Source organism: Pseudoliparis swirei, chromosome 21, assembly GCF_029220125.1.
Source record: "Pseudoliparis swirei isolate HS2019 ecotype Mariana Trench chromosome 21, NWPU_hadal_v1, whole genome shotgun sequence".
In the NCBI taxonomy this organism is placed as follows: domain Eukaryota; kingdom Metazoa; phylum Chordata; class Actinopteri; order Perciformes; family Liparidae; genus Pseudoliparis; species Pseudoliparis swirei.
In genome coordinates, this window is record NC_079408.1 from 7,941,794 (window position 1) to 7,967,274 (window position 25,481).

Genomic DNA, 25,481 nt, shown 5'->3' on the forward strand with positions numbered 1-25,481 from the left:
GGCGAGCGGTGAAGGAGTGAGCAGAAAAGGGCAAAAGCTTTCTGAGAGAACCCGCCAGTGAAGTGACGGGCTCCCTCCGGTTGCAGCGGAAGACACGAGTTAAACGATGGGGTGTTCGCGGAGGTGAGAGAGATCGAGGGAGGGGGAGGAAACCGCCGAGAACAATCTCAGGGCCGTGGCGAGCGGGCGGTGAGGGAGCTAAATGGGGAAACGGAGGGAAATTGGAAAAACGGCGAGATTGGTGAGAGGTTCGGGGCGGCGGCCAAGAGAGGTCAGCGCATCACAGAAAGAGGCTTCAGACTTTAGTCCGGAATCTGGCGTGAGGGGCGTGGTTTCAACCACAGGGGCGTGGCTTCATTAGTGACAGCGTAACAGAGAAGGCGGAGGACCTGCCTCAACTACGATGCCTTCAGGAAGCGTAGGTACCTCGAGAATTATGACTCAACACTTTATATATGCCAGATTCACGGGATTGGCAGTCAACAAAATTGAGGCTATCGACCACGTTAAGCTGTTTTAGACCACACTTGGTATGAATCGCAGTATCGGAGCAATAAACTATGCCAGGTTGTGCCGTTTTATTATTCCGAAGCTTTGTAATCTCGAGAGAATGTAAACTAATTCCCTAAAAAGCCCTCGCTCACATGCATGTATCCGTGGGGGAGGGCAAACACTACATTTCCTCTGCATTCTAAATGATTAGTATGCACCAATTCATGGTGGAAACATCTTTTCTGAGGTGAAGGGAAACACAGGTATCAGTTGACATTGCTTGTTTAACACAATATAAAAATAGAATGCAAGTGAGGCTCTCAGGCTGTTTTTGCTTCACATATTTGTTCTCTTAGATCAAGCTCTCTCATTTAATGGCCTCCTTGCTGAGTCAACACGCGCGTAGGCAAGATTTGCTTTTAGCTCGTCTTTTATGTTTTCTGTTTGTCTTTTAAATGTGCATGTGGCACCGATTCGCCTCGATGATCCGCTCGTGCATCTTCATTATTGTATACACCTCTGCTCATCCCAAACACTTTCCACATGCATTTGTACGAAGGCTTCAGCATTAATATTTTGAGAATTAAAAAAGAGATTATGTTTTCCAGAAAGACCCAATCTAATCTAACTCTGAAGTCGATATATTTTAACAAATAATCGACATGCCCAATGCAACAGAATCTAAAAGAGAACACAGAGCCATAACTCTTCCATAATTTCCTTTCCAATCGTGGTCCCTTCAAATATGGTGAGGGAATTATCAACGTCTGAAATCCGAGTCGAAAGTTTTCACAGACTCTGGGAAGTCGGGGTAAAAACTTTATTTTTTCATATGCAGCTGTTGAGTGAGAAAAATGCAAAACGAAGTAAGGTAAAGGCCGAAAGTGAAGAGGAGAAGGAGATAATATGCAAAAGACTGAAATGGAGAAGGACAAGGTCGGAGGGACAAAGATGAAATGCCACAATATATTTGAATCCTTGAAAGTGGAGAGAGGAATTTTAATGTTAAAGCGTGTGAGTGGGTAGGCGGGCTGCACTGATACGGGAAGCCCAAAAAAGAAGAGAAAAAGGGAGTGACAGAAAGTAGGAAAATAATCAAGGAGAAAGAGAAGGAAGTTGGTATTCTTCAAGCGGAGGAGGACACAGAGAGAGCAGAATGAAATGAGTGAATGACGGTTGGAGGGAGAGCTGGAGATTAGGAGCCAATGGAGGTAACGATTGATTGAACTGGGAGTCAGTGGAGGTGAAGGAGACAGCCAATTAGACTGAATGGAGGGAACAGGGTGGGAAAGGAAGCGTTACGGAGACTCGGTTCGAGCTTTGTTTCTCCTCCTTCATCTTCCCTCTTCGTCAGCTTTAGTTTTCTTCAATTTCCTTTTTTCACATTTGTGCATTTAGTATTTTTTTGAAAGGTTCATTATCAAATTAACTCCGCCACGTTGGCGTAATTAAACACATTGTGCCCGTGTTATGGGCCGCTGCTGCCGGTGTCATTTACAATAAGCCCAAAATGGAGGGTCTCAAGTTCTCCTTCGTTTAATCCCAATGTCAGTCAGCAGTTCTCGTCGCCCCCCCCCCCCCCCCTCTCCACCGTGCCTCCTTCCAAAAAAGATAAGAAGCTGGTTATCGTGGATTGAGATGAGACGCATGATAATTTCCCTTTCTTCTGCTGCCGTTGTACTCCAGTTCTCTTCCTCGCTTTATTCCATCGACCTTTCCCTCTGCAGCGTCTCCCGTCTCTCCTCCTCCTCCTCCTCCTCCTCGCTCTTCTATGTACAATCAATCTTTTTATCTGCTGTCTCTCTACTTCTATCTGCTCATCTTTCAATTCACCTTCCATGACTCTCTCTCTCTCTCTCTCTCTCTCATCGTCTCCATGCTACGCTGAGGAGGCGAGATAAAGAGTGACTGCCAGCATATGGTACGAAGCTCTGGTGTTGAGGGAGAGAAACAGCTTTTGTATGTCTGAGTAAAAGAAAACATGCTTTGACTCAGCACATCCAATCTGATGGTACGGTATCGTCTCACCTCGACTGGCATATTGTATCACACGCTCCGTATGCATACATATTTATTATTAGCTCTACAGACGATCTGTAGCCGCCATTCAAGCCTCATGTCCCCTGAGCCCGTTTTACTATAATTGCAAACGGAACAAAATATCCGACAAAAGCGCTGCGCGATGGTTTCATGAGCTCATACGGGGGAACCGGAGCCCTCCACTCGGGAAAAGAGTTTTTGGAACCTGTAAAGTGCAGGAGCGCGGCAGACGGCCTCCGCAGCGGATGCGTTGTGACAGCGGCGCAGCTGTAATGTGCTGGCGGCCAGACGACGAGCACATATGGCGAGAGAAGCGTCCCGTGTTATGCAGAGTCTGTCATGGTGCAGAAGGTCAGGCGGGAAATAGCTTCATTACGTCTGACTGCCGGGAAGGAGCGTGTGTTTTTTCAACCCCTCGCAGACAAGCCATTCTTAAGCTGTGTGCATCATCAAGCTGCCGCTCTCGCGCCGTCACGCGGCTTCGTGTTCACGCGAGGGAGTCGATGCAAGAGAGGTCCCAACAGATCTGTCAGAGTATTGTCAAAGAGGATGTCTACGAGATTATCAAAAACAAAACAATATAAACAAGAGTATAAACATGCAGTATTGTTATCAGGAAACACATGTATGTGTATATATAACAATTAAAATGATAATAATAATGATATACGACAAATACATCTTTTGTTCTTGTTCTTTTTTCTTTTCTTTTGCCAAATATATTAGTCAAAATATGATGGAGGGAGGTAGAAAAAGTCTGTTACCATGACTACAAAACTGTTATTACAGAGGCTCTAATATATATACTATTATATACAAATAATATATATATATATATATATTATATATATACTATTATATAAATAGTATTATATATATATTTTAAATATATATATTTATTTATATATATATTGACATATTTACACATGTTTATTATTAACATAATATCAACGTTTCATTAAAATAATGTTAGTTAGTGTCAGATTATCGAGACACGCGTAGCGAGGCGATATGAAGTTGAAGTCACTGTGGGGCTCGGCAATAATTCAATTTGAGCATTTATTTTCTTTCAGTAGAATCATTTGGTGAAAAGATGAATCGGGTAGTTGTCAACTAATAAATTAACCGCTACCTATTTGGGAAATTGATTCATCAGTTTGCATACTTATTTAAGAGAAATAAGTCTATATCTCTAATTTGAGCATCTTAAATGTGAATATGTTCCGGTTCTTTGCTCTTCTGTGACAGGAAAGTGTAATCGACCTGATTTAATCCCGATGGCCCAGCCCTCATTTATCACGGTTTAAGTTAACAACATACGAGTATTAATGACCTTAATATTCAACTGAGGGATGTCAACATTGAACCTAGATATCCTCTTCTTTATTCTACTATTTATGCAATTTAATTCTGTCAAATAATATTTTTTACAGTAAATCTCTCCTCTCAGCGTAATGTCGTCCCTGTAAAGTTTCCACCTCTTCACTTATTAAATCAGTTTTGTGCCTCGGCCGAGTTCTGAAGGTTGAGTCATGTTTTAAATGAACTCTGGGGTGATCTCTGAGACCTCTTTTCAGCTGTTTTCATACATTTATGTGCTGCTTCATCACAGCCGTTTCACGAATATTTTCACACTGTATTTGCGACGCTGCTGCATAGTTGCCATGGAAATGCCATTAGCTCATCACCGCAACTAGACGTCCGCCTTGTCTCCGGTCCAACTGGTTTCTGCTGCAGTCTCCATGCCCCCTGAGTCAGCAGTTACTCAGCGTGACCGCGGGGGAACGCATCATACCGCTAATGTCAGAGCTAAGGTCATCGCCCCGTGCTCAGATGTGCACGTTTGCGTACGCCTGTGTTAAGAGGTGAGTTGGTGTGTGTCTGTTACTCAGCACTTTTTTTTTTTTTAACGAGTCAAATTGGCCCAGGGTTTTGCTTCAGGCAGAGAGAGCGGAGGGAGGGGGCGGGTGTTGTTGCTGCACTATGTTGTGCTTGACACACACACACACACACACACACACAGACTCTCATTTCCAAAGGTGACAGATTCAGCCGCTGCTTTTAATTTGGCCACTTATGAGCTTCAAATCAAATTGTCCTCTAACCTGATGTTCTGGAAACCTCCCCCCCCCATTCTTTATTTCCTCTGGTATCCCTGTTGATGGTCCTCGAATTAGGACACTGTCTACAACTCTCCCCCCCCCCCCCCCCCTTCTCTCATTTGATCCTCTCGTGGCTAGCGGATCTTCTATCTTCCTCGTAATAAGTTGTGGCAAAGTACTTACGTGACAAAAATAACACCGGCTTGAACGCACAAAGCGAGCGCATTCAGCATAAATTGCGTGGATGTTTTTTGTTCATATTTTCAAACGTACTGCTGTCTCCTTCTGTTCATCTATGTTTTTTAGAAGTGCAATTAGCTCCGTTCTGTTGCTAAATTGGAGTTTAACTCTGGGAGCAGCGGAAGGCTCTTGCTATGTTTCCCATTAGAAAGCAGCAGATGACGTCGGTAATGACAAGGCGCTACGATCAGGATCCATTAGGCTGACAGCTTTTAGTTCTCCCTCAATCTGTTTGTTGTCACTTCAGCTCTCTTTCCTGTTACGCGTGTCGTATCAAATCGGTTCCGTTTCAGCCTTTTGTTTTCCCACGCCCTTTTTGTCTTTTTATGTGCGTTTCCATCTGTTCCCCAGAACTGTTGACCTCCCCCTTTTTCTCAGTGGGCTTCTTCTATAGCCTCCGTTTTTTGTTTTTTCCTCTCAAGCCCTCTTTTCTCTCTTGTGCTGTTTGTAATTACTTCAAGGAGGTTTACTTCACCCAGACCTTCTAATCAACTCCACTGACTGACAAGTAAACAACTTCAACAGACGCCGCGCGCCCGGGAGCTCCTTTGACCCGCCCCTTTGCCTTGAGCTCAACTCATTTATAATCCTCTGACATCTATCTCCAAGTGAAGCAGGAGATTACCGATTCAAATAGCACTCAACTGTCTCAATTAAAATTTGGTTGATGAACTAAACTGCGATGTCTCAGAGACACCATGTGATACTGATGATTCTCTTCACACACACATGTCTGTGTGTGTTTGTGTGTGTGTGTGTGAAGGTCGTCTGTGAACTCCCAAACCATCTCTGTTCCATACATGTTATTTTTTATTATTTATATCAAGTCCAGAGAACAATATTGACTTTGGCAAAATGAAATCAAAACAGAAAGGAAACAACAGTAATGGTTAAAAGTCATTGTTATTATTAACTATGTAGTTGGCTCGGTTTTATAGGCATTTGTGTGTGTGTGTGTGTGTGTGTGTATGTGTCTTTTTGTGTGCTTGTGCTTGCCAGTGTGTGTGTTTTGTGCTGTGTGTGTGTTTCTTCAATAGATCTTTTTCAGTCTTGTTATAATCAACATTATTTTTTTTTTGTTCCAATCTGGAAGATTTTTTCTCTAAAACCAAAAATCACACGTTTTCTTGTTTTGGATCCTAACATCGTTCCCCAGAAAACTTTTGAAAAACAGAAACACATGGTGCGACAAGTATATCTATATATATATATACAAGTACATCTATATATATATATATAGATGTACTTTCTCCTTTCTTCTATTCTCTTTGATAGACCTGCGTAGCAGCCCCTATCCTCGGTGCCACTGACTCGTCCCACGATGAGTTGTACAACGTCTTGAAGAAGAGTTTATATCATGAGTGGCTTCCATGGTGCTCCTGTCCTTATTTTTTATTTTGTATCCTTCCTTTCTTAAAACATTCACTGTTTGGATTTAAAGTGAATCCATGTGGCACAATGGAGTCTGAAGCGCCCCCTCCCCTCCCCCCTCAAAGTGTGCCGCTTTCTGACCATGCTACATTGCTGGAAATAGTGAATTTTACTCGTCCCTCACTTTGGTCGGACCGTCGCAAATCCTCATATATTTCTCTTTTTTTTCTCCTCAACATTTATTCCCTCCACGGCATTACCAGAAAGCGCTAAACATTTTTCAAACACAAACGGAGTCTGGTGGACTGGATTCCCCGCTCACAAACATTCATATACACCCACAGACACGCGTACACACACCCTGTCCCTGATCCGTCAATGCATGCAGACTTATGCAGCCGTTGGCATGGTTCATTCGTTTGGTCCGTTGTTATCCGACATCCAATACAATCTTCGTCTCTCAGAAATGCACGCGAGCAGATGTTCCGCCCGTGTCTCCTCCACTTTGTAATCCATATCGACTCCATTGTAATCCCAATGTCTTTCTGTTAATAATGTCTGCGCTGCACACGCTTTTTCCAGCCAGTATCGATCGATCATGTCCAATACTCTGTATTTATGCCCCCATAATCCCTGGCGACGGCTAGCCAAAAAAAATCATTGCTCAGCCACAGAGGACGCATAAAAGTCACAATCGTTGTGTTTCGTAAAAGAGTTTCAAAATGTCCGTCAGTGTTGGAATCCCCCCCAAAAAAAGCGACATGACCAAGCAGGGAGGCGCCGTCCGAATCTCTTTTTGCTGTTGTTATTGTTCGTGTTTGTCAGAGAGGAGCATTGTTTTCCCTCATGCTCGGTTGTGTTGTTGTTTTTGATCCAATGTAAACCCTCGTGGTGCTGTGGGGGCTGAAGCCCCGGAGAGTTGGTGTTACCAAGAGTACGTTTCTATCAGTGTGTCGGCTTGACTGGGATCCACTCTGAGCCCACGCCATCTCCTCAGAACCTTTGTTCTGTTGCTCTACTGATGCGTTCCTCTGTTTGATTATGCCTCTCCCTCTGTGACTATATAGATGTCACTCACATCGTCTGATCTTACATCTCTCTCTCTCTCTCTCTCTGTCTGTTTTGTTTTTGTGTTCCCGCTTTCTATTTCTATCTCGTTTCACTTCATTTTTAATGACACAGCTTGAGCTCAGCCTTTAGAAGTGAAAGACCACGTTCTCACTCTCAGCCGTTCCGTTTCTCCCACTCTCCCTTTTTTCTCTTCTTTTTCTCGTCACATCTCCTCTCCCCACTTATTTTTTCACCACCCATCAATCTTCGGATCAGCTTTGAATAGCCGGTTAAAAAGTCCTCACCTGAACTCCAGGTACATTTCCCCCTCCCGTTTTTTAAAAACTATTCTCCCATGACCAAACAAGAGACTGCACAAGTGAGCCTCGACATCACTCGTCTCCCTTCTTCTAAACTCACGACCTTCCCCTCCTTATCGGCAATCACTTCATCCTACCTGTCCTGCTCCCTCCATTTTCTCCCATGATTCCTCCTCTTTGCCCCCCCTCCCCCCTCCCCTCCAATCAAGATCCCATTCAGATTGTCTCACAGACCCTTTATCCCTTTTTTTAACTACACAACACTTTCCTCCAGTTCCTCGGCGCTCCTCCCGTCCTTTCCCGTTTGCCTCGCCCCGTCTCTGACGCTGCTCGCCTTCGCGGTCTGGATCCCGGCGTTTGAGTTTGAGTTGGTGGTGTTGTAGGCGTGGACGTATCCCCGCTGGAGCTCGCAGCGTGGCCCGAAGGCGCTCTCCTCGTCGCTGGCCGTCGAGGACGTCGTGCTCGTCGTGGAGGCGCAGTGCACCAGCATGCCGTGGAGCGACTGGCTCCGCCGCGTCCAGATCACGCTCAGCCGCTTGGCGTAGTTGACGGCGCCGTAGCGCTTGGCCACGGTGGTGGCCGCATCCGCCGCGAGGGCGACCGAGGAGCCCATGTCCAGCGAGTGCCGCCGCTTGCCAACGGTCCCGCTGGCGGGGCTCGGAGGGGATCGGGGTCTCTGATACGCCTGTGAGGAGTTCCATTTGTCCCTGCCTCGGGAAGTGATTCTCCAGTCCAGCAGCTCCGGGTCGCCCATGGGTGCTGCCAGGGAGAAACTGGCGCGGTTGGTCAGCTCTCGCTCCAGACGAGGTCTCGGGCGGTCTCTGGAGTGTGACTGGCGGGGGAGGGTGGATGAAGGGGTGTAGTAGAGGGGGATTCTGTCACTTTCAAGGGTGTATGGCAACGTCTTCTCCAACTTTCTTTGCCGCACAACTAATGCCATCTCGCATCCCGCCCCTGTCGTCGTGGAAACAACCCCCCCAGCTGAAAGAAACTGCTCCAGGTTGACTTTGGGCTTGGGCCTGGGCTTTGGAGGGAGTTTGGGAGGCAAAGACGAAGCAGGATCACCCTCATCCTTCTCCATGTCCTTGTCCATCTCCTTCTCCTCTCCTCTCTTGGATGGCAGGCCATTGGGCAGGACCACCATCATCATGTCCCCAGCGCCATTTGATTGGTAGCACCCGCTGCCGTTTCCCCCTTTGTCCCCGCCCCCTCCGCCTCCACTCTGACAGCAGGCCCCGCCTCCCGCCTCCGCGTTGCCGTCGTGACATATCATGTGGTCGCCGTGATTGCAAACGCGGTGGCGAACCATGAGCGCCACGGTGAACACGAGCAGGGTGACGACCACGACACCGCCAACCAATATGGTGAGGGTCCCGCCCAGGAAATGGGCGTGGAGAGAGCGGCAAGCGGGGTAAAAATCCTTGGTGGAGAACGTGGCGCAGCCCAGGACTTTAGTCGCCGCTAACGACGTGACGGTGTCATCAAAGATGGCCAGCACACACAGGTTATAGTCCACGCCGGCAACCAAGTTCTTCAACAGGAAGCGGTCACTGGTCGACGGCAGGATTCTAAAGAGGGATGAAAGACAAACAAGGAGAGGTCAATGAAGTGAACACAGACTGGTCTCCGTCGGGCGTTTACAGGAAAGTATCTGAATCGTCTAAATAACCGCGGATCTAAGGAGGAAGGGGCAGAAGAAAGGAGGGGTGAAGGGATGGCGACAAACAGTGCTGGAGAGGATACTGCAGGAAGGGGAGAGAGAGAGAGAGAGAAAATGAGGCTATTGATGGAGAGCGTGCCCAGGGAACATGAAAAGAGAACTCTCTGTCTCCTCATTCCGAGTGCCGGGGTGTGTGGGTTTGTGTGGATGTGTGTGTGGATGTGTGTGTGTTCAAGTTTGTAGTTGGGACTCGGCGTGTGTTTTCACGTCAGTGGGTTTGTGACATGCGAGGGTGAAGTGTGTGTGTGGGAGACTAACACAACTCAAGGGTCTGTAAGTGTCGGGTAGGACTTTGCCCTCTGACGTCCAACCCTCGTGTGTGGGCGGCCAAGTGTGTGTTTGTGTGTGTTTGTGTCGCCACCATAATCATTTTTCTCACTGATTTATTTGTTGTTGTTGTTGTTGTGGTTCTCCGATTTTCTCCTCTCCCTTTTCTCGCTGCATCAAAGGGCTTATTTGTATCGTCTGTTGCTAGCCGTGCCCGCTCCCTTCAGTCTACATCCCATAAATGCCATCCAGTGTGACTCGGGCGCTGCAGAAGGCCCCCGACCTTCATCTGCTCCGAATGCGCTCAGAATACAGAGACCGCCCGCTTGTGCTTTCTCCTCCTTCCGCTTTGAATCGGGCGCAATTGAGCGGCCGTCTCTTCAGCCGACTAGCGCTGAAGAAATAACAAGATGAGGTGTTTTTAAAAAATGCTAAATTATCAGGGAAACAAAGGAGGCGGCGTCCTCGAGGCTATCCCCGGGGCAGAGCCGTGGATTTGGGTCGCGGTACGACCAAGTAGGAATATTGATCACTGATTTGCACTTCCTTCTCTAAGGCTTGAACGTGAACGGAATTGTGAAGTATGATGTTGCATTGAACAGGAGTTGTCTTTTTTTTTTCCACTCCCAGAAATACCTCCCAACTCTACTTTCCAGCAGAACGCTCTGTGTGATTTGAGAAGGAAGTACCGTGCACCGTCTGACACTCCAAGCAGCAATATAATCTGAGTGGACACATGGGTTGTTCTCATTAATATCAGACTCATACAATGGTCATTAGGTGGCCGTCGAGTGCCCTGTCACAAAGTGGCAATTCAAACTCATCCTGTGCGCCGCAGCAATTGTAGGAGCCGTGTGTGTGCGTGTGTGTGTGTGCGTGTGCGTGTGTGTGTGTGTGTGTGTGTGTGTGTGTGTGTGTGTGTGTGTGTGTGTGTGTGTGTGTGTGTGTGTGTGTGTGTGTGTGTGTGTGTGTGTGTGTGTGTGTGTGTGTGTGTGTGTGTGTGTGTGTGTGTGTGTGTGTGTGTGTGTGTGTGTTGCCATGGCAAAGGCTGGCTGAACAGTACCCAGCATCTCCTTCGACGATACCCACACATTCAAACACAAAGACCACTTCCCTGGAATAACTCCAGAGGCTATTAGTCATCTCTTTGTTTCCGAGGAGTAAATACTGACATTAAAACTGTCTCGTCGGATCAAAGCAAGTTTCAAACAATAGTCCAACATGGAACGATAGAACTGATGGGAATGCTTCTATCCCTTCTCACCAAACTTAAATATAGTTGAATAAGTCTCCTTGAATATATTCACTCGAAGAACAGTTTTTTTCTTCTATATCATACAGCCTTCTGAAATTATAGACACTGACTATTTTGCTAGGCCCAAAACTTCAGAGCAATAACAAAAAAATTGGGAAAGTAAGGAGCAAAAAATGGGCATTTTTATGACAAAGTGTTCTCAAACCAAAGCATTATAACTAAATATCTCGAGAATAATTTTTTTTCTCCAAATGAAAGCCTGTCATGGGCAATCGGTCACACGTGAATTGCCACTGTAAAGTCCCTAGTACCAAGACAGTCGGTCCTCAATCAGATTTCCCGCATGAAATATGCAGGAAGCATCACTTCCAACTGCGCCTCTGAATAAAAGACCCTGGTCGTATTATGGGCTTATAAAAAGGGGGGGGGGGGTCGGGTCACCCGGAGCCTTTGTGTGTCTGTGTATAATTGATAGAAGCCGTCGGGGGGGGGGGGGGGGGGGGAGAGACTCGGCCATCACTGTGGGGAGTTGTGCTCTCGGGGGCTGCTTCCTGTGACAAAGGTCACAGGACAATGGGTTTCTCATGTCTTTTTTTCTTTGTTTTCTCCTCTTTACCCGTGACGCCCAGTGTCTCAGTCTGATTACGGTAATAGCACCGATATCCTGTTGCATGCTTTATTGGATTCTGTGCTGAAAAAGATACTGTATTGCCGAAGCCTTATGCGAGCAATACTCACGGCGATTCCCTTTCGACTTCCTGATATATGGTCGCATTGTGGATTGTACTGCACCAAATGAAATGCCCTGTATGTGTGCACTAAGACAACAGAGTGCCCTTTACGCTCCACACTCGGCCAGGCCGTATGGAGAAAATTCAATATCGATGCATTTTTCACCATGTACCTCAATGTCGATACTGTTGGGTACCACATGCACTTTTTTGGGGATGCATATTCTTCAGGAATGTATATCTCATGAGTAAGTCGGTCAAGGCGAATACGAACAACCTGGTACGCTTAAATATTGCAGCCTGTAAAAACAGGAAAAGACATGTAATGATATCCAAAGACGATATCTAGTCTCCTATCACAATATCAATATCATATTGATATAGTTTGCCCAGCTCTATACTACTGTACCTATGATAAACTGGTGAATGGCATCTCGCACACGCACAAACCTTTTTCTAATCCCGCCATTGAAAACCCCGTCTTTCATTCACTGTAACCTCCATCCTTCACTCTGCACCTCTTCGATCTATCCTCCTTATTCGTTCTCCTTCCATCTTTTATGAACAGATTACCCCATCTTCGCTGATCAGCCCCTCACTCTTATCTCTCCATATCCTCTGCCCTTTTCATTGCTTTGTAATCGCCTATCCCGTCTTTCCCTCCACCCTAAACCTGCAGTCGGTGCAGTCTGTCTGCATTCTCTCTCTCTCTCGCTCTCTCTCTCCGTGTCTTTTACCTCCGCAATCAGCTCCGATCGCTGCAAATCCCTCCGCTATTCTCACCGGGCTCCACCTGACCCCCTCGCCTCTCTCCTTTCCGCAGTCGCTGTATTATGGCTCTATTAGCCACAGCTATAACCGTGTAACCGTTATTTAGCATCCAAGGTCACTCCTCCTCTTCTTCCTCTCCCAACATTTCCTCCTCAGCTTCTTCCTGCCTTCTCGTCGTCTCCCCTCCTCGCTTACTTTATCGCCGTCACCTCTCCATTTGCCCACATCTTATATTCCTCCTCCCTATCATCACTCCCCCCCGCCCCCCCAACCCACCTCTCCCTCCCATGTGAGATTGTGAATCACCTCTCTAGTTGTTTTTGCGAAAAAGAAACAGGCAAGCGAATTTCACTGAAATATACATGACCTCGACAAACGCATGCGTCTTTGAAATGCTGATTCTCTCCCACTCACTGCATTATGCATTTTTAACTATGTTTACATCCCCGTTGTCACATGTGCAGCTCAGTGGTGTGCCACACGCGCTGTGGACACACGGAGAAATAGTGCCCGAAATCCTCTCGTGCTCCTCATACCGATATGTTCATGAATATAAAGTGCTCCCCCCCCCGTGACTCGGACGACTGCTCTGGAATAAAATGAATTGATTGGACGGTTATGTTCGAAGAGGCGAGGCTGTTGTTCCCATCGCGGTACCGGTATTAGCAGTCACCGTAAGTGTGTGTGTGTGTGTGTGTCGGTCTCTGTGTTTCTAATTAGGGTTAAAGCCTGCAAAGGCACACACACACACACACACACACACAGATGCAGGGAGAAAGTGTAAGACAAGGGAGTGCTTTGTTCAAGCTGGTGACACAGAAACAAGTAATTATTAGTGCCCGGGTGAGGGAGAAGAAAAGAGTGATTGCAAAGGGGATAAAGGAGTGGTAGAATCATGTCCCCGTTTCCTCATCTTTTTCTTCCTTTTCTCTCGCGGTCTCATTTCGTGTCACTTGTTTTTTTCTCTCTTTTTTTTCCCTGCGTTACCAACACCAGACAAGCATTGGCACGGAGAGCAAGAGAGACAGGGGGAAGAGAGAGAGAGAGAGAGAGACAGATGGGAGGGGGAGAGAGGGAGGAGGAACAACAAAGCAATTATCTCCTCTCCTGGCTGACATCTATACTGCCCTCATTTCCTTTTTCTCCCACGTCATGTCTTCGGGTCGCTCACCCGTTCTTTTATTTTTGGTCTTGATTCGTCGGACTGCTTTCTGTCTCATCGGCCTTCTCCCTCAATTTTGTCTGATCTCTTGTTCTGTTTTCCTTGATCTTTCTTTCCGTCAATCTCTTTCTCTCTCTCCCCTCCTGGATATTGTTTGATCCCCCCTTCTGTCTTTTCACTTTCCTTAATCTATCCTTCTCACTCGGCTCTTCCCTCTTTTGGCCTTATTCACAAATTTTCTCTCTCTCTCTTTTTAAAAAAATTTTTATTCATGAATTCCTTTTCATCACAAATGATGTGTTCATGTCCAGTCATTTCGAACACAACCACAGGTAGCGTCCCCCTGTCTCGCTCTCCCCCTTCACCTGACCCTTAGCGTATAATATAGGTTGCAATAAGTATTTGACCTTTTCTTGTTTCCTTCCCTCCTCTTTGATTTGAGTCGACAGGCGTATTGACACAGTGGTTTACCACTTAATTACATCTTCCCCTGGGGGTGTAACTCTCAACACCATTCTGTCCCTCCTCTATCCTCGCCTCCATCTTCATGGCTTTCCTTTATCTCTTTCTTTCTCCGTCTTCGTCTCTGCGTGCCTCCCTGATGCCCCACTGTTATATCTCTTCTTACATCCTTATCCCTCCCTACCTCAGCAGATGCACTTATTTTTCTTGTATGATGTCTTGTAATGGGCACCAGGCACATCAGAGGGCTCACATAGTATACTGGCATTAGTTTCCTCCGCAGTATCATATTGTGTAATATAAAGAGCCATATGCAGCAGAATGAATCCTCAAAGCATCTCTGGATGTTTGAATTCTCCAGGTGAGGAAACTATTTTATTCAGCGTACCGTATAATGTCGTGCAGCAAGTCTGTGCATTCTTGAGCTACATTCGGACACCAGATTTGCATTCCATTTGAAATATTAGTCGAACACAGCGCGTGATTAGCGGCGGCAAATGATAGGTATTGGCATTCACTTTGCGATTTCAAGGTCTTACATATTTCTCCCGTGCCCTCTTCCTTTGTAGGCTCATTAACGATGTTCTCATCTGTCTGGCTCTCAGCAGGCTCCTGTCCTGTGGCTGTCAAATTCCCTGTGTCATTTCTGAACCGTGCGTTCCTTCTTTCTTAAGGCTTTTACTGTCATTATTCTCATTATTTCTCAAACTCCGCATGGTCTTTCGCTCCAACTTCCTCCTCTCTCCGTCCCTATGATCCTTTCGGTTCCCATTAAATTGTGCGGAAGTCTCGGCACTCTGAGTGCCCAGCGGGACGGTCGGGCCTGTGGTGCTCGGGGGCAGGAATTGTGAAGATTGTCAAAGCCTCTCCCACTCGTGCCGACACACCTACAACCCTCCTGAACCTAATGAGAAACTTTTTGACATGTACAAATGTCATACAAGTACCCCCGCCGACATGCACCAGTGGTTCATTATGTATTGTCATCTTCTACCCCAACAGATTGCCAATTATTCTAAAGACCGCCTCCTCTTGTGTAGGTTAAAGAATAATGTATGCCAGATTCTCCCAGTCGCACAGATAATATTGATGCACGCTTTGAGCGGTATTATTTTTGAGAACTATTTACTGAACACGCCTTCCTGCGTGGCCCTGGAACGGGGAAATTGCTGCTTGGAAACTCAAAATCTTGCTAAAAAGGACGAGTCGAACAGATGGCACCGGAGGTCGCTGCCTCATTAACATGACGGGACATTCTTTCTCCTTCTCCTTGTCCTTCAGGTCGGCTGTACCCATGTGTGAGCAAAGCAACGTGTGCCAAATTCAATAATTGCCCACGTTCAACCAGCGACCGCGGTGAATCGGTGGTTGTCATTATTGTATTGCCGGACCCTTTTTATTTTTAGGATATCCGTACGCCATCAAGTGCATTTCTTGGCGATCCAATCAAAGCGTGGCACTGTGGCGAAGCTCCAGGAGAGGTGTCTCAGATGACGGGGTCGGGGGGGCTAAGGGTGCCCAGCGGACGCCACATGGACGACACCCCAGCTGGCACTGTCACACACATGCCAGGACAATTAGACGAGCCGCGTTGTACAGCATGTGACTGAGAGGCCATTCAATTCTGGCAGCCGCCGCATGTGCTCTACTTCTCTGTGATATCTATATATATATATATATATAGGTACTGTATATACCACCCGCCCCCCTATCTCGCCTCGCTTTTCTTTCTTCTCTTTCTCTGTCGATCTGTCCTCCTTCCTCAGCTCAACTTAGCTGACTTCTTCTTCTTCTTCTTCTTCTTCGTATTCTTATTCTTATTCTTAGTATTCTTATTCTTATTATTCTTATTCTTATTATTCTTATTCTTCGTATTCTTATTCTTCGTATTGTTATTCTTCGTATTATTATTATTATTCTTATTCTTCGTATTCTTATTCTTCTTTTTCATATTATTCTTATTATTCTTATTCTTATTCACGAACGTACAGCGGCAGCAACAATGACAACAACAACAACATCTGAAGACCAATCCCCGATAGAAAGCACGAAACCTCACTCTCCCATTCTCCCCCTCTGACTCCCTCTGGCCGACTCCTCTCTTCCTTCCCTCCGTCTAGCTGCTGTGATATTGCGGCGGGCCCCGGCACGTTGATAGCATGATAGAATCTATACCGGAAATCCCTGACTGCAGTGAGGTTTGCTTCCTTTCAAATGCCGCTCCTCCCCCTCCCCTTCCATTCCCTCGTTATCTGTCCTCCGAGACCGATATCCCTGCTTCCTCCCTCGAAGCCCGCAGACTTCTCGTCTCTTCTTTCAACCTCTCTCTCCTCCTTTCCAATCCGTTCAAATTTATATCGCAATTTCACCTTTAAGATAGCCACAACTCCTCTATCTCCCCTTCGAGACACGCATCCCTTCCCTCTGTTTTGTTTGGCAGCGTGATTTGTTTCGGGTTTAGACAAACTTCCGATCGCTGACTCCCTCCCCTCTGACTCGCAGCATCTCTCCTGCGACGCCGCTTTTGGCTCAGTCATTCACGCTTATCTCCCCTCTATTTTTCTTCTGTGTCTATCGGCATTTTCTCGTCTCGCGGCCGAGCCCTCCACCTCTACCCACACTGCAGTTCCATTATCCCTTTAAAGTTTGTTCCCTCGGAGAAGGACCTTTTACCTGCGTGTTCTTTTCATCCGCAAGAGCTCAATTCAGCCAGGGCGCCTCGGGTTTTGAAGTAATATTATAAACGGCAGTACAACTGACAGCAATCCAATACGACTTGTGTTTCCTTTTTGTCTAAATGCTTTAAAGGTGTTGTTCAACTCTTGGGACGCTGTGGGTGAGGGCCCTGACATCGAGCTTTGGCTGCTACTATGAGACACCGTGACGGGATGTTAAGTTGTCAGACAGCTCTCCTAATAATGGAGTATTTTCCGAAGAGGAGTTAATGCAGCTGATCAGCGAGGGAGCTGAGATCTCGTTCGGTTCGTTCAAATCAATCTTGGAATTAGTTCTCTGGTGAAATTGCCACACGTGTGTCCTGGGAGCGTACCCAACCTGCGCTTGTCTGTTTCCACACGGCATTTCGGTTTGACGAGTTTTCGCCTTTTTGCGACAGGACCTTCGCCGCATCGCCTCCCCGTCTCCATTTCTTCTTTCTCCCAGTTTTTCCATCTCTTTCTTTTATCCCAAATTTCTGAGGGCTGCTTTCCCATTTGCTCCATCGGTCCTCCCCCTTCCACGCTGTTTCTCCAGTACCCAGGTGTATTTAGTTTTCTCTCTCACTCTATTCCCGGGATGAATTTAAATACTACCCCTCTAGAGGGCCATTTAAACCCACCCCTCTCTCCGCTCCCCCTTATTGGCTGTCATTCTCTCAACTCACACCCATCTTTCTTTCATCTCAATCACTCCCAAGGTGATTTGGGTGGAGCCCACCTCTTACCGGCTCCTTCTCCCTCAATCCCTTTTTTCTACCTTCTGAAATCTCCGAGGCCTCATTCCTACTTGAACATGTGCCCGATCCTCCATTCTGGCTCTATTCATCACTCTAAATATTAGTTTTTCTCCTCCTCCTATCTTTTTTAAAAATTGTTTGTTTCCCACCATTCACCCTTTGCTGCTATTTTACTCAATCCTACAGATTACACCCGCACACAGTTTTTCACATTTCCAATCATCTTTCTATCCGCCTGTCTTGCCTGTTCTCTTCCTGTCATGTGGCTCTCTTCAACCCTTCTTAATACCACTTACAGCTAAACACCATCTCATCTGAGGGAAACCACATTACTGCAGAGTGAAAAACAAACAAATAATGTCACGATGGCAGTCGGTCCCCAACGTCTGCTCCCCTTCGGTTATTCCCTCATTCGGTCATTGTTTCAGCCTCTGCTGTGCTGCATCCACCTCCCCAACACTTCCATGATTCATCAGTCTTCCTACTGGTAACTAGAGGGGCAGTTCCTACGTGTACATTATTATTGTCACCCTGGACACTATTTACTCGATGTGATCTTGTCCCTGGGCAAACTGTCATAAAAAAACTCCCCTCCCTCAAAATCCCGTGTATCTCCTCAATATTCATCCGCTTTTCCTTCCATGTGCACTGACCACGCACCTGTTGGCTTTCAGTGTCACACTGAGATGGAGATTAATTATTAACTCCTCTACCTCTTCATCTGTCCCCCCATTCATCCTCCCCTTGAGCTATCCACCCGTCCATGGTGAACAGGTAGACTCCTGAAGTATTATGCTGTAATGGTTAAATATTTAAGGAGCTTTGCATAAAAACATGGTATTCACCCTTTCAGTGAGGAAAGAAAATGCGGCAAGTATCTAGGCTACTGTAAAAGTAATATTTCATCTCTTTGGGTTCCTATTGAGAAACGTGCGATAGAAAGCAAAAGTGGAGCTGACCTGTAGATGAGGGTGTCGTCGGCGGTGCAGTTGTACTGTATCTGATACATCCAGACGACGTACGCTGTAGACAAGTGCCCCAAATCCCACCGGACCTGAGCCGAGGTCGACGTAACGCCTTGTACTCCAACCATCCTCGCTTCCTCCTCGTCGTCCTCCACGCTCGCCCCGTCGGCCCTCTCCCCACCGTCGCCCTCAGCGTCCTCCGCCGCCCGTCTCCCATCCTCCGCCTCTCCTCCACGTCCGGCGCCGTTGTTAATCCCACCGTTTTTCCCCGTGCTGATATCCGAGGAGCCCGGATCGGTCCGTAAAATCCCATTGGTCACGTTCCTGTTGTGTTTGGTGTTCACGTTGTTATTCCCCGTGTTTCCGCCCCGGTGAGGCAGGGGGATTATTTTAAGTTCCACGGTGGCCGTCGCTTCGCCCGCCGCGTTCATTGCAATACACGTGTACGCCCCGTCATCCCGGGCCACCGTCACCAAGATATCCAAGGTCCCGTTGCTGAAGGAGCTGGTCCGGGAGGAGTTGGCAACAATGCGGTCATCCGGTGAAACCCAGTGGATGACCGGCTCGGGGTCGCCGATGGCACGGCATTTGAGCGTGGCCCGCTGGCCCTCCAGCACCCACAGCTTGTGAGTGTGACGTGTGATGAGAGGTGGTTCACAGGTGAACTCCTCCTCGGGAATCGACCAGAAATATCTGAGAGACAAAGAGATAAAACCAATGAGGAAGAGAGAGAGAGAGAGAGAGCACAGAATCACCTTTTTTGGCTAAGTACAGGAATCTGTCTTCCTTTATTCCTTCGAGGTTGGTTTGGCAGATTAATGTGGTACATTAACCTAAAGATCAATGTGCTCGCGTCTATCAATTTTAGGGTGAAGTTCGGTAACGCACAACCGTCTGTACAATTTCCCGTGCGACTCCGCATAAAAGAGGACTGAGCAAAGAGTAATTAATGGTGACGGCGATGACAGATGACAACAACAGATGCTCCTATTCCTCCTCAAGCCTCTGTTGTCACTCCATGATGTTGGTTTTTAGGTCCAGACTGGAAACCTCTGGCGTAGTGACGCAGGGAGGGGAGTGTGAGGCATTGTTTCAAAACACAGTCCTTGAGGCCTACCTGTCTCAAGGGCAGATTGACCTTGAGACGAGGTCGGAAAGCATTGATGTTCATGTTGTAGCTATTCGTTTGCTTCCCCTTTGACATTGCAGAATGCATCACTGATTAAACCGATCAGGATCAACCTTTTTCTTGTAAATCTCAAAAGGTCAGACGGACGAGACATTGACCGGAAGATGAGGTTTACCTTGCAGCCAAGTGAGGAGGAGTGGCACACGTCTCCATGTCGTCCTCGCGGGTAAGCCGCCGTAACCAGAGCAGTTCACAATTGCAGTGCAGCGGGTTCCCACCAAAGTTGAGGCTTATGATCGTGTTGTATGGGGTGGGACTTATTGCACCTGTCTGGGACCTGAAGACGACGGGAGAAAAAGCCATCAGTTCACTGTCACTAATGTGGAAGCATTCAGTTGAAATGAAAGGCTGAGAGAAATCTATTTTAAACCAACTCTACAAGCGTATCTTACCCCATGCTTTAAAATGTAAGTTAATCAGGTTACAGACCAAATCCAAATAGCAGAAATATCTTGTTCACATCTTAATCAACATTTATTTCCCCAACTAGACGAGCTTTAGCTTCTTCGTCTTTTTCCCCTTTATTCGTACAATTTCATCAGTTTAGGTCTTTATTGCTATTTAATTGTTTAAGATTCAAAGGTGCAGTTTAAAAAGAAAGGAAATAATGTTGCCACAAAGCGAGTTCCTGGATTTTGGCAAGTTAACTACAGCTGGCTGCTCAGAATAAGAGAAACAAGCAATTAAAAAAACTCGTCCACAACAGGAGGTCCAGTCCTACCCAGGAGCAATACTAAGCAGCCCTGCGGTTATACGCTTCTTGCACCTGCCCTGTGCAAATTAAAAATGGAATAATTTACAAACATCAAGGATGAAAACTGGGCTCTGTTAAGCGTACTTCCTGGGCAGGTTTCTAAAGACTGTGGCGGGGATACAGTATCGCTGTGTAATAGCTCCAACACCTGTGTAATTCTCTAAGGAAAGGCACATTGTTGGTAAATCCAGCAGCAGTGGGAGGCGGCGGTGGAGCACTTCCCATGGCCACACACGGAGATAAAAAGCACAGATAGATGACATTTAATGACTGTCTCATGAAGCTCTCTACAGCGCAGTCAGCGTGAACCGTAATGAAAAAACATGATCGAGAGAGAAGCCCAAAGTAATCTTCAGTGAAGAATGGCACACTTAAGACGCTGTTTTTAGAAGCAATCAGGTTTGAATTTAAACGTGGATGCATTGAGCTGCGCGGGGGCAAAAAAAGATAACGACAAAGAATGCGAGAAAATATATCGTAACTTTTTTTGACGGCCGGCTTGATTTTTTTCGAAAAACATCATTAGCATACAGCGCTGGTTTTCCCAACATGCTTCAACTCATTCACTCGGGAATTACCGAATCGCCTCCCTCATTACTTGCCATCAATCTGATGGCGGAGGCGAAAATGTACAGTATGACTCACCAGTAAGTGGGTACTAGAGACCTGTGAGGGCCTTATTAATTCACCTTTCAGCCACTCGCCCTTTAGGATACCATTGCCACCGTCTCATTTAATATAAGAATAAGAAGGCAATAGCATGAGAACACAGGGTGGGGTGTCCTTGCATGTTGCGGTCCGTGGATCGTACGTCTGACTAAATAGCAAACAGAATGGAGTCACTGGAGATTGTGCACAATGCCTCAAGTGTCATCCGCCACAGCATTCTGCCCCCGAAGCCCCGCCTTAGAGAAGCATGACTTGAGAAGCCGATGAGCTACCTGGCAAACAGTGGATCAGGAGGCAGAGTTCGGAGCCTGTTGGAGGTCATGTCCAGCCTCGCCAGCTTGTACAGCTCTCCGAAGACTCCTTCTGCGATGTGGTCGATCAGGTTGTGGTCCAGGTTGAGAGTGTGCAGGCTGGCCATGTTCTGAATGGACTCCCACGGCACCCTGCAGACAATGAGATGAAGGATTTCTTTCGGGATGCATTGAAGGACAAGACTTGTGCCGAGGCGGGTTATTAATTCTCGTTTCAAAGTGGGTGAATTAGAGAATATCTCTTGAAAGGCAGCTGTGGCGATGCGTCCACCCCGCTGATGCGATGGGGATGCATTGACCCAATCAAAGTATGATGTGCCACTATTATCAGTCAAAGTGTGCTCTCTGTGATCCGAGCCTATCTCTCTTGTTACTCATCGGGGAATGATCAAAGACTACCGATGACATCACTGATAAACTACAACAACAGACTTAAATTTTTCCTTCTCAAACTTCCTCTTTGTCTGGGTGTCACGAGTCCCATCTGTGACCCATTTCTGTATTCATTCAGTACCCAGTGAAGCACTGTGATGGTCACAGCCCACGACTGAGAACCAGCGACATAGGATACGTGTGAATTTTATAATTTTTTCGAGTTTCGGGGTCAAAGGCTTCACTGTTTATTTCGTCTTGTGTCCTATCTTTGTTTATTTCAGCACAATGTTGGGCTTCATTTTTAACACGGTATATGTCTAGATGTATATTATCTAATAAACCTGGTAGCACTCGATATCCCATGTTGAATTTCAAGCTCTTTTGGGGGATAATATACTGATTTGTGTTTTGAAATATATGCAAATGGTTAGTTTAAACACTCCAAGGGGAGAGGAAAAGTTGCTAAATGATTGACTGCTCCAGCAAAACACCAGATGGTCACTCATTTTGTCTGTAAAGTCGAGTGTCACTGAACAGTAGGCATGTGTGTGAGGAGAAGGAGGCATTTAATCATGTTGGTGGTGTAGACTAAAGAGAAAAAGACGGGCGTGAAGATCCATAAGTTCACTCCACAATAGACGTGCGTCGCCCCTCTGCCTGCATTCACAGTGCTCGTATGAAATGACCTGTTTCCACTTTTAAATGTTTTTAAAGCTCGACGGGAAAGCATCAGTGACGTAAGCTCACTTTGTGTCTCAGTCTGTAAAGACTCCTCTCAGTCACCCGCAACAGAGGGCAAACAGCCGTTGCTATTGTTTGCATCATTAAAACTTTATACGCTTCTCTTCTGGTCGGTGGAGGTTGGAGGGAGGCCAGCTCCCCCAGAAGAGACGCAGGAAACATCCTAATCAGAACTGACGGCCAAAAGCAGCGAGGGAATGCGAGGAGGGGAATATGAACTGAAAGAGCATATCATCATTGTTCTGTTGTTATTTAGTGCAGAGGAATAGAGAAGAGTGGCGTCTCCGTTGTGCTAGTTGGAGACGAGTGGAATAAGGTGCACAAGGACGGAGGAGCCGAAGCTGGGCTCCGGCGTGCGCTCATCAAACCTTAACAGAATCGAAGTCAAAGAAAACCAGGACCTCATCCAAAATTGATTTGTTTTCAATTTTCCCGAGCTCTGTCTCCCAGCTCCAGCGGTCTGAGCTGGTCCCTCCTCATTGTCTCTTCACCCCCGAGCAGAGCGCCTCATTGTGGTCCTACTTCAAAAAAGCAGAATGGAGAACAATGGAGGCAAACGATTACCTCCTGAGGTTGTTGTAGGACATGTCGAGGTCTTCCAGCGTGGGCAGGAAGTCGCCGAACGTCTGGACGGCGACTTTGACCAGCTGGTTGTTGTTGATGATCAGGTGCTGCAGATTGAGCAAGCCCGTGAGGTCCCTGGGTCCAAGTATTGTCAAGCGATTACCTAGACACACACAAATAGTGCAATAACTACAATAATAACTTCATATCCACACTATGTTGATCTGCATTTCACACATTTCATTTATTTACACTACACACATACATACACTTTGCATTTTGCACACTGTCTATATTTAATATTTAATTTAATTTGTCATTAGTATTGTGTATTGTGTATGCATATATGTTATATATATACATATATATTTTATTTTATATTTTACTTTGTATACTCCTATATCTTTCATCCCTGTTTTTTTTATTATTTTTTATTTATTTATTTATTCTTGTGTGTTTAGTTTATTGGTGCTGCTACTGTGACGACAAATTTCCCCTTGGGGATTAATAAAGTATATATCTACCTATCTATCTATCTACAAATAGTACTACTTAAGGCTTCAGGGTATTCATGACCTTCATTCAACTGCATTTCCCCGGGTTGTCAAATCCCATTAGTTTAAACCAGGATTGTAATTATTTTAGTTTACTCACCATCCAGATGCAGAGATCGCAAACTCTCCAGGTCCCCGAAGGTCATCGGTCGGATCAGGTGGATGGTGTTCCTCGACAGAGTCAGATCGACCAGTCCGCTCATGTTGACAAAGTCGATCCCGCCCACTTCCGTGATGAAGTTGTCGGCCAGTCGCAGCTCCACGGTGCGCCGGTCAACGTTCTGGGGGACAAACAGGAGGCCCTTGTCGGCGCACAGCGTGCTGAGGGCCTCGGAGAGGTTTCGGCACACGCAGTGGAAGGGGCAGGCCGAGACCATGCCCCACATCTCCCCAGCTCCAATCAGAGAAGGCAGCAGGCAGCATGTGACCAGGGTCAGCCAGTGAACCGCCTGGAAGGGGACGGAGTCGGGACGGGTTCTTTTCCTGGGGCAGGCGCAGCGGACGAGGTGGGACGAGGGGGGCAAAGATGAGACGAGGCGAGGGCGGAGAAGAGAGAGAGAGAGGATGGATGGAGGGAGGAGGGAGGGGGAGGTGGAGCGCTCTGCCCTCTGTTCGGTGTGGAGGTGCGTGTGGGGCAGGTGTTTTCGTCTGCGGGGATTGAAGAATGGGGGGACAGGCATGGTAGAATGCCTGGCGATCCACAGACCTGGAGAGAGAGGAAGAAGAAGAAAAAAAGAGCAGAAATGTGTTTCAGAATCTTTCCCCGGTCAGGGATAGTTCTTTTTTGAGATGTCTGAAGTGTGTTTTTGTGTCTGCTTTGCTGTCTTCCTCCCACTCCGACTAGACGGAGCCGGAGCCTTTTCTACACATGACGGGTACCGCTCCGCACCCATGGCCACTCGGTGCCTCGAAGCATGAAATAATTCAAATTGAGAAAATGTGGACGCCACTGCAACAAACACTGTTGTTGTTGTTGTCCTTCTTAAATATACACTTCGCAAAGAACCTCTTCACCACTACAGCTCATCGCCTAGCAACAGCATGTCGGAGGACTAAACACAGCCAGTCCCCATAGTAACAGTTACCGAGAAACCTGTAAGAGAGGATTAGTGTTATATCATTGGACCCTCTCTTAAGACTGGGGGGGGGGGTTGAATTGGGTCACCAGCCTAAGACTCACGACCGGCACCGGGAGGCTCAGTGGCCCGTATAGTGTCTGGCATGCAGAGAAACCTCCCAGTAAACACACACCCCTAAATAAAGCTACGTGTCGCGGAGGTATAGAGATGAGTCACTGCCACTGATTGGATTGCATAGTTGTTGTCATAGCAACTGTAACCCAGATATGGAGAGAGTGACAGGCAGTGTTGATAACAGCCACAGCGACCAGGGAGGGAAGACAGGCGGACAGGCAGACAGGCAGACTGACAGACAGGCAGACCGAGGCACCAGCATCATTAGAGAAGTGTATCTTTACATGGAGCTCTCTGAGAAACATGGATTGGAACGTAGCCCCGATCGTGGTGATTATATGGAGACGTATAACGTATGCAACCCAATACTTTGAGCAACGTCAACACACAGCCGTCCATCACGCTGACAGGTTGACACAAATTGCCAGCTCAATAGTTTCCATTAAGGTGTTTCGCTTTGCCCTTTCCGCGCGCAGCACGAAGAAGGTCTCTATCACGTCAGCTCGGATAGCGGAGCGGTGTCGATATCAAAGCGCGGGGGAACCGGGCGCTGCGTTGCACTCTCCTCCCTACGACGAGCTCCGCTTTGGTCTGCGTCCAACGCGTGAGCTCCATTAGGCCGACAGCAGCGGGGCGTTTTTGAAAACCTTCAGTCGCGATAAAGAAAGCCAGTGCTTGAAATGTTGATGTGTTGTGGGCTCAGCCTTCGAAATGTTTTCACCGCCAAAG

The 25,481-nt window shown here is 47.0% G+C and overlaps 2 protein-coding genes across 2 annotated transcripts in view; one reads left to right on the forward strand and one right to left on the reverse strand.

The window, feature by feature from the left end:
• Window positions 1–25,481, forward strand: part of pcxb (pyruvate carboxylase b) — a 243,198-nt gene that overhangs the window by 124,930 nt on the left and 92,787 nt on the right. The window lies entirely within an intron of this gene.
• LOC130211598 (leucine-rich repeat and fibronectin type-III domain-containing protein 4) lies at window positions 7,869–24,239 on the reverse strand. The gene is made up of 6 exons (XM_056442437.1): window positions 23,660–24,239; window positions 23,006–23,168; window positions 21,287–21,457; window positions 19,707–19,868; window positions 18,397–19,095; window positions 7,869–9,183 (listed from the first exon to the last, which is right to left on the reverse strand). Exons 1-6 carry the CDS (start codon window positions 24,237–24,239, stop codon window positions 7,869–7,871), a joined length of 3,090 nt encoding a protein of 1,029 aa, XP_056298412.1.

Bases quoted from the DNA above. Each gene is read 5' to 3' on its own strand.
- LOC130211598 (XM_056442437.1), bottom strand. From the start codon at position 24,239: ATGCCTGTCCCCCCATTCTTCAATCCCCGCAGACGAAAACACCTGCCC. The intron at 19,096-19,706 runs GTAAACCTCATC...TTTGTCTCTCAG, and splicing joins CCTCCTCACTTGGCTGCAAG to ATATTTCTGGTCGATTCCCG. The intron at 9,184-18,396 runs GTCAGCTCCACT...ATCCCTCTTTAG, and splicing joins GACGACACCCTCATCTACAG to AATCCTGCCGTCGACCAGTG.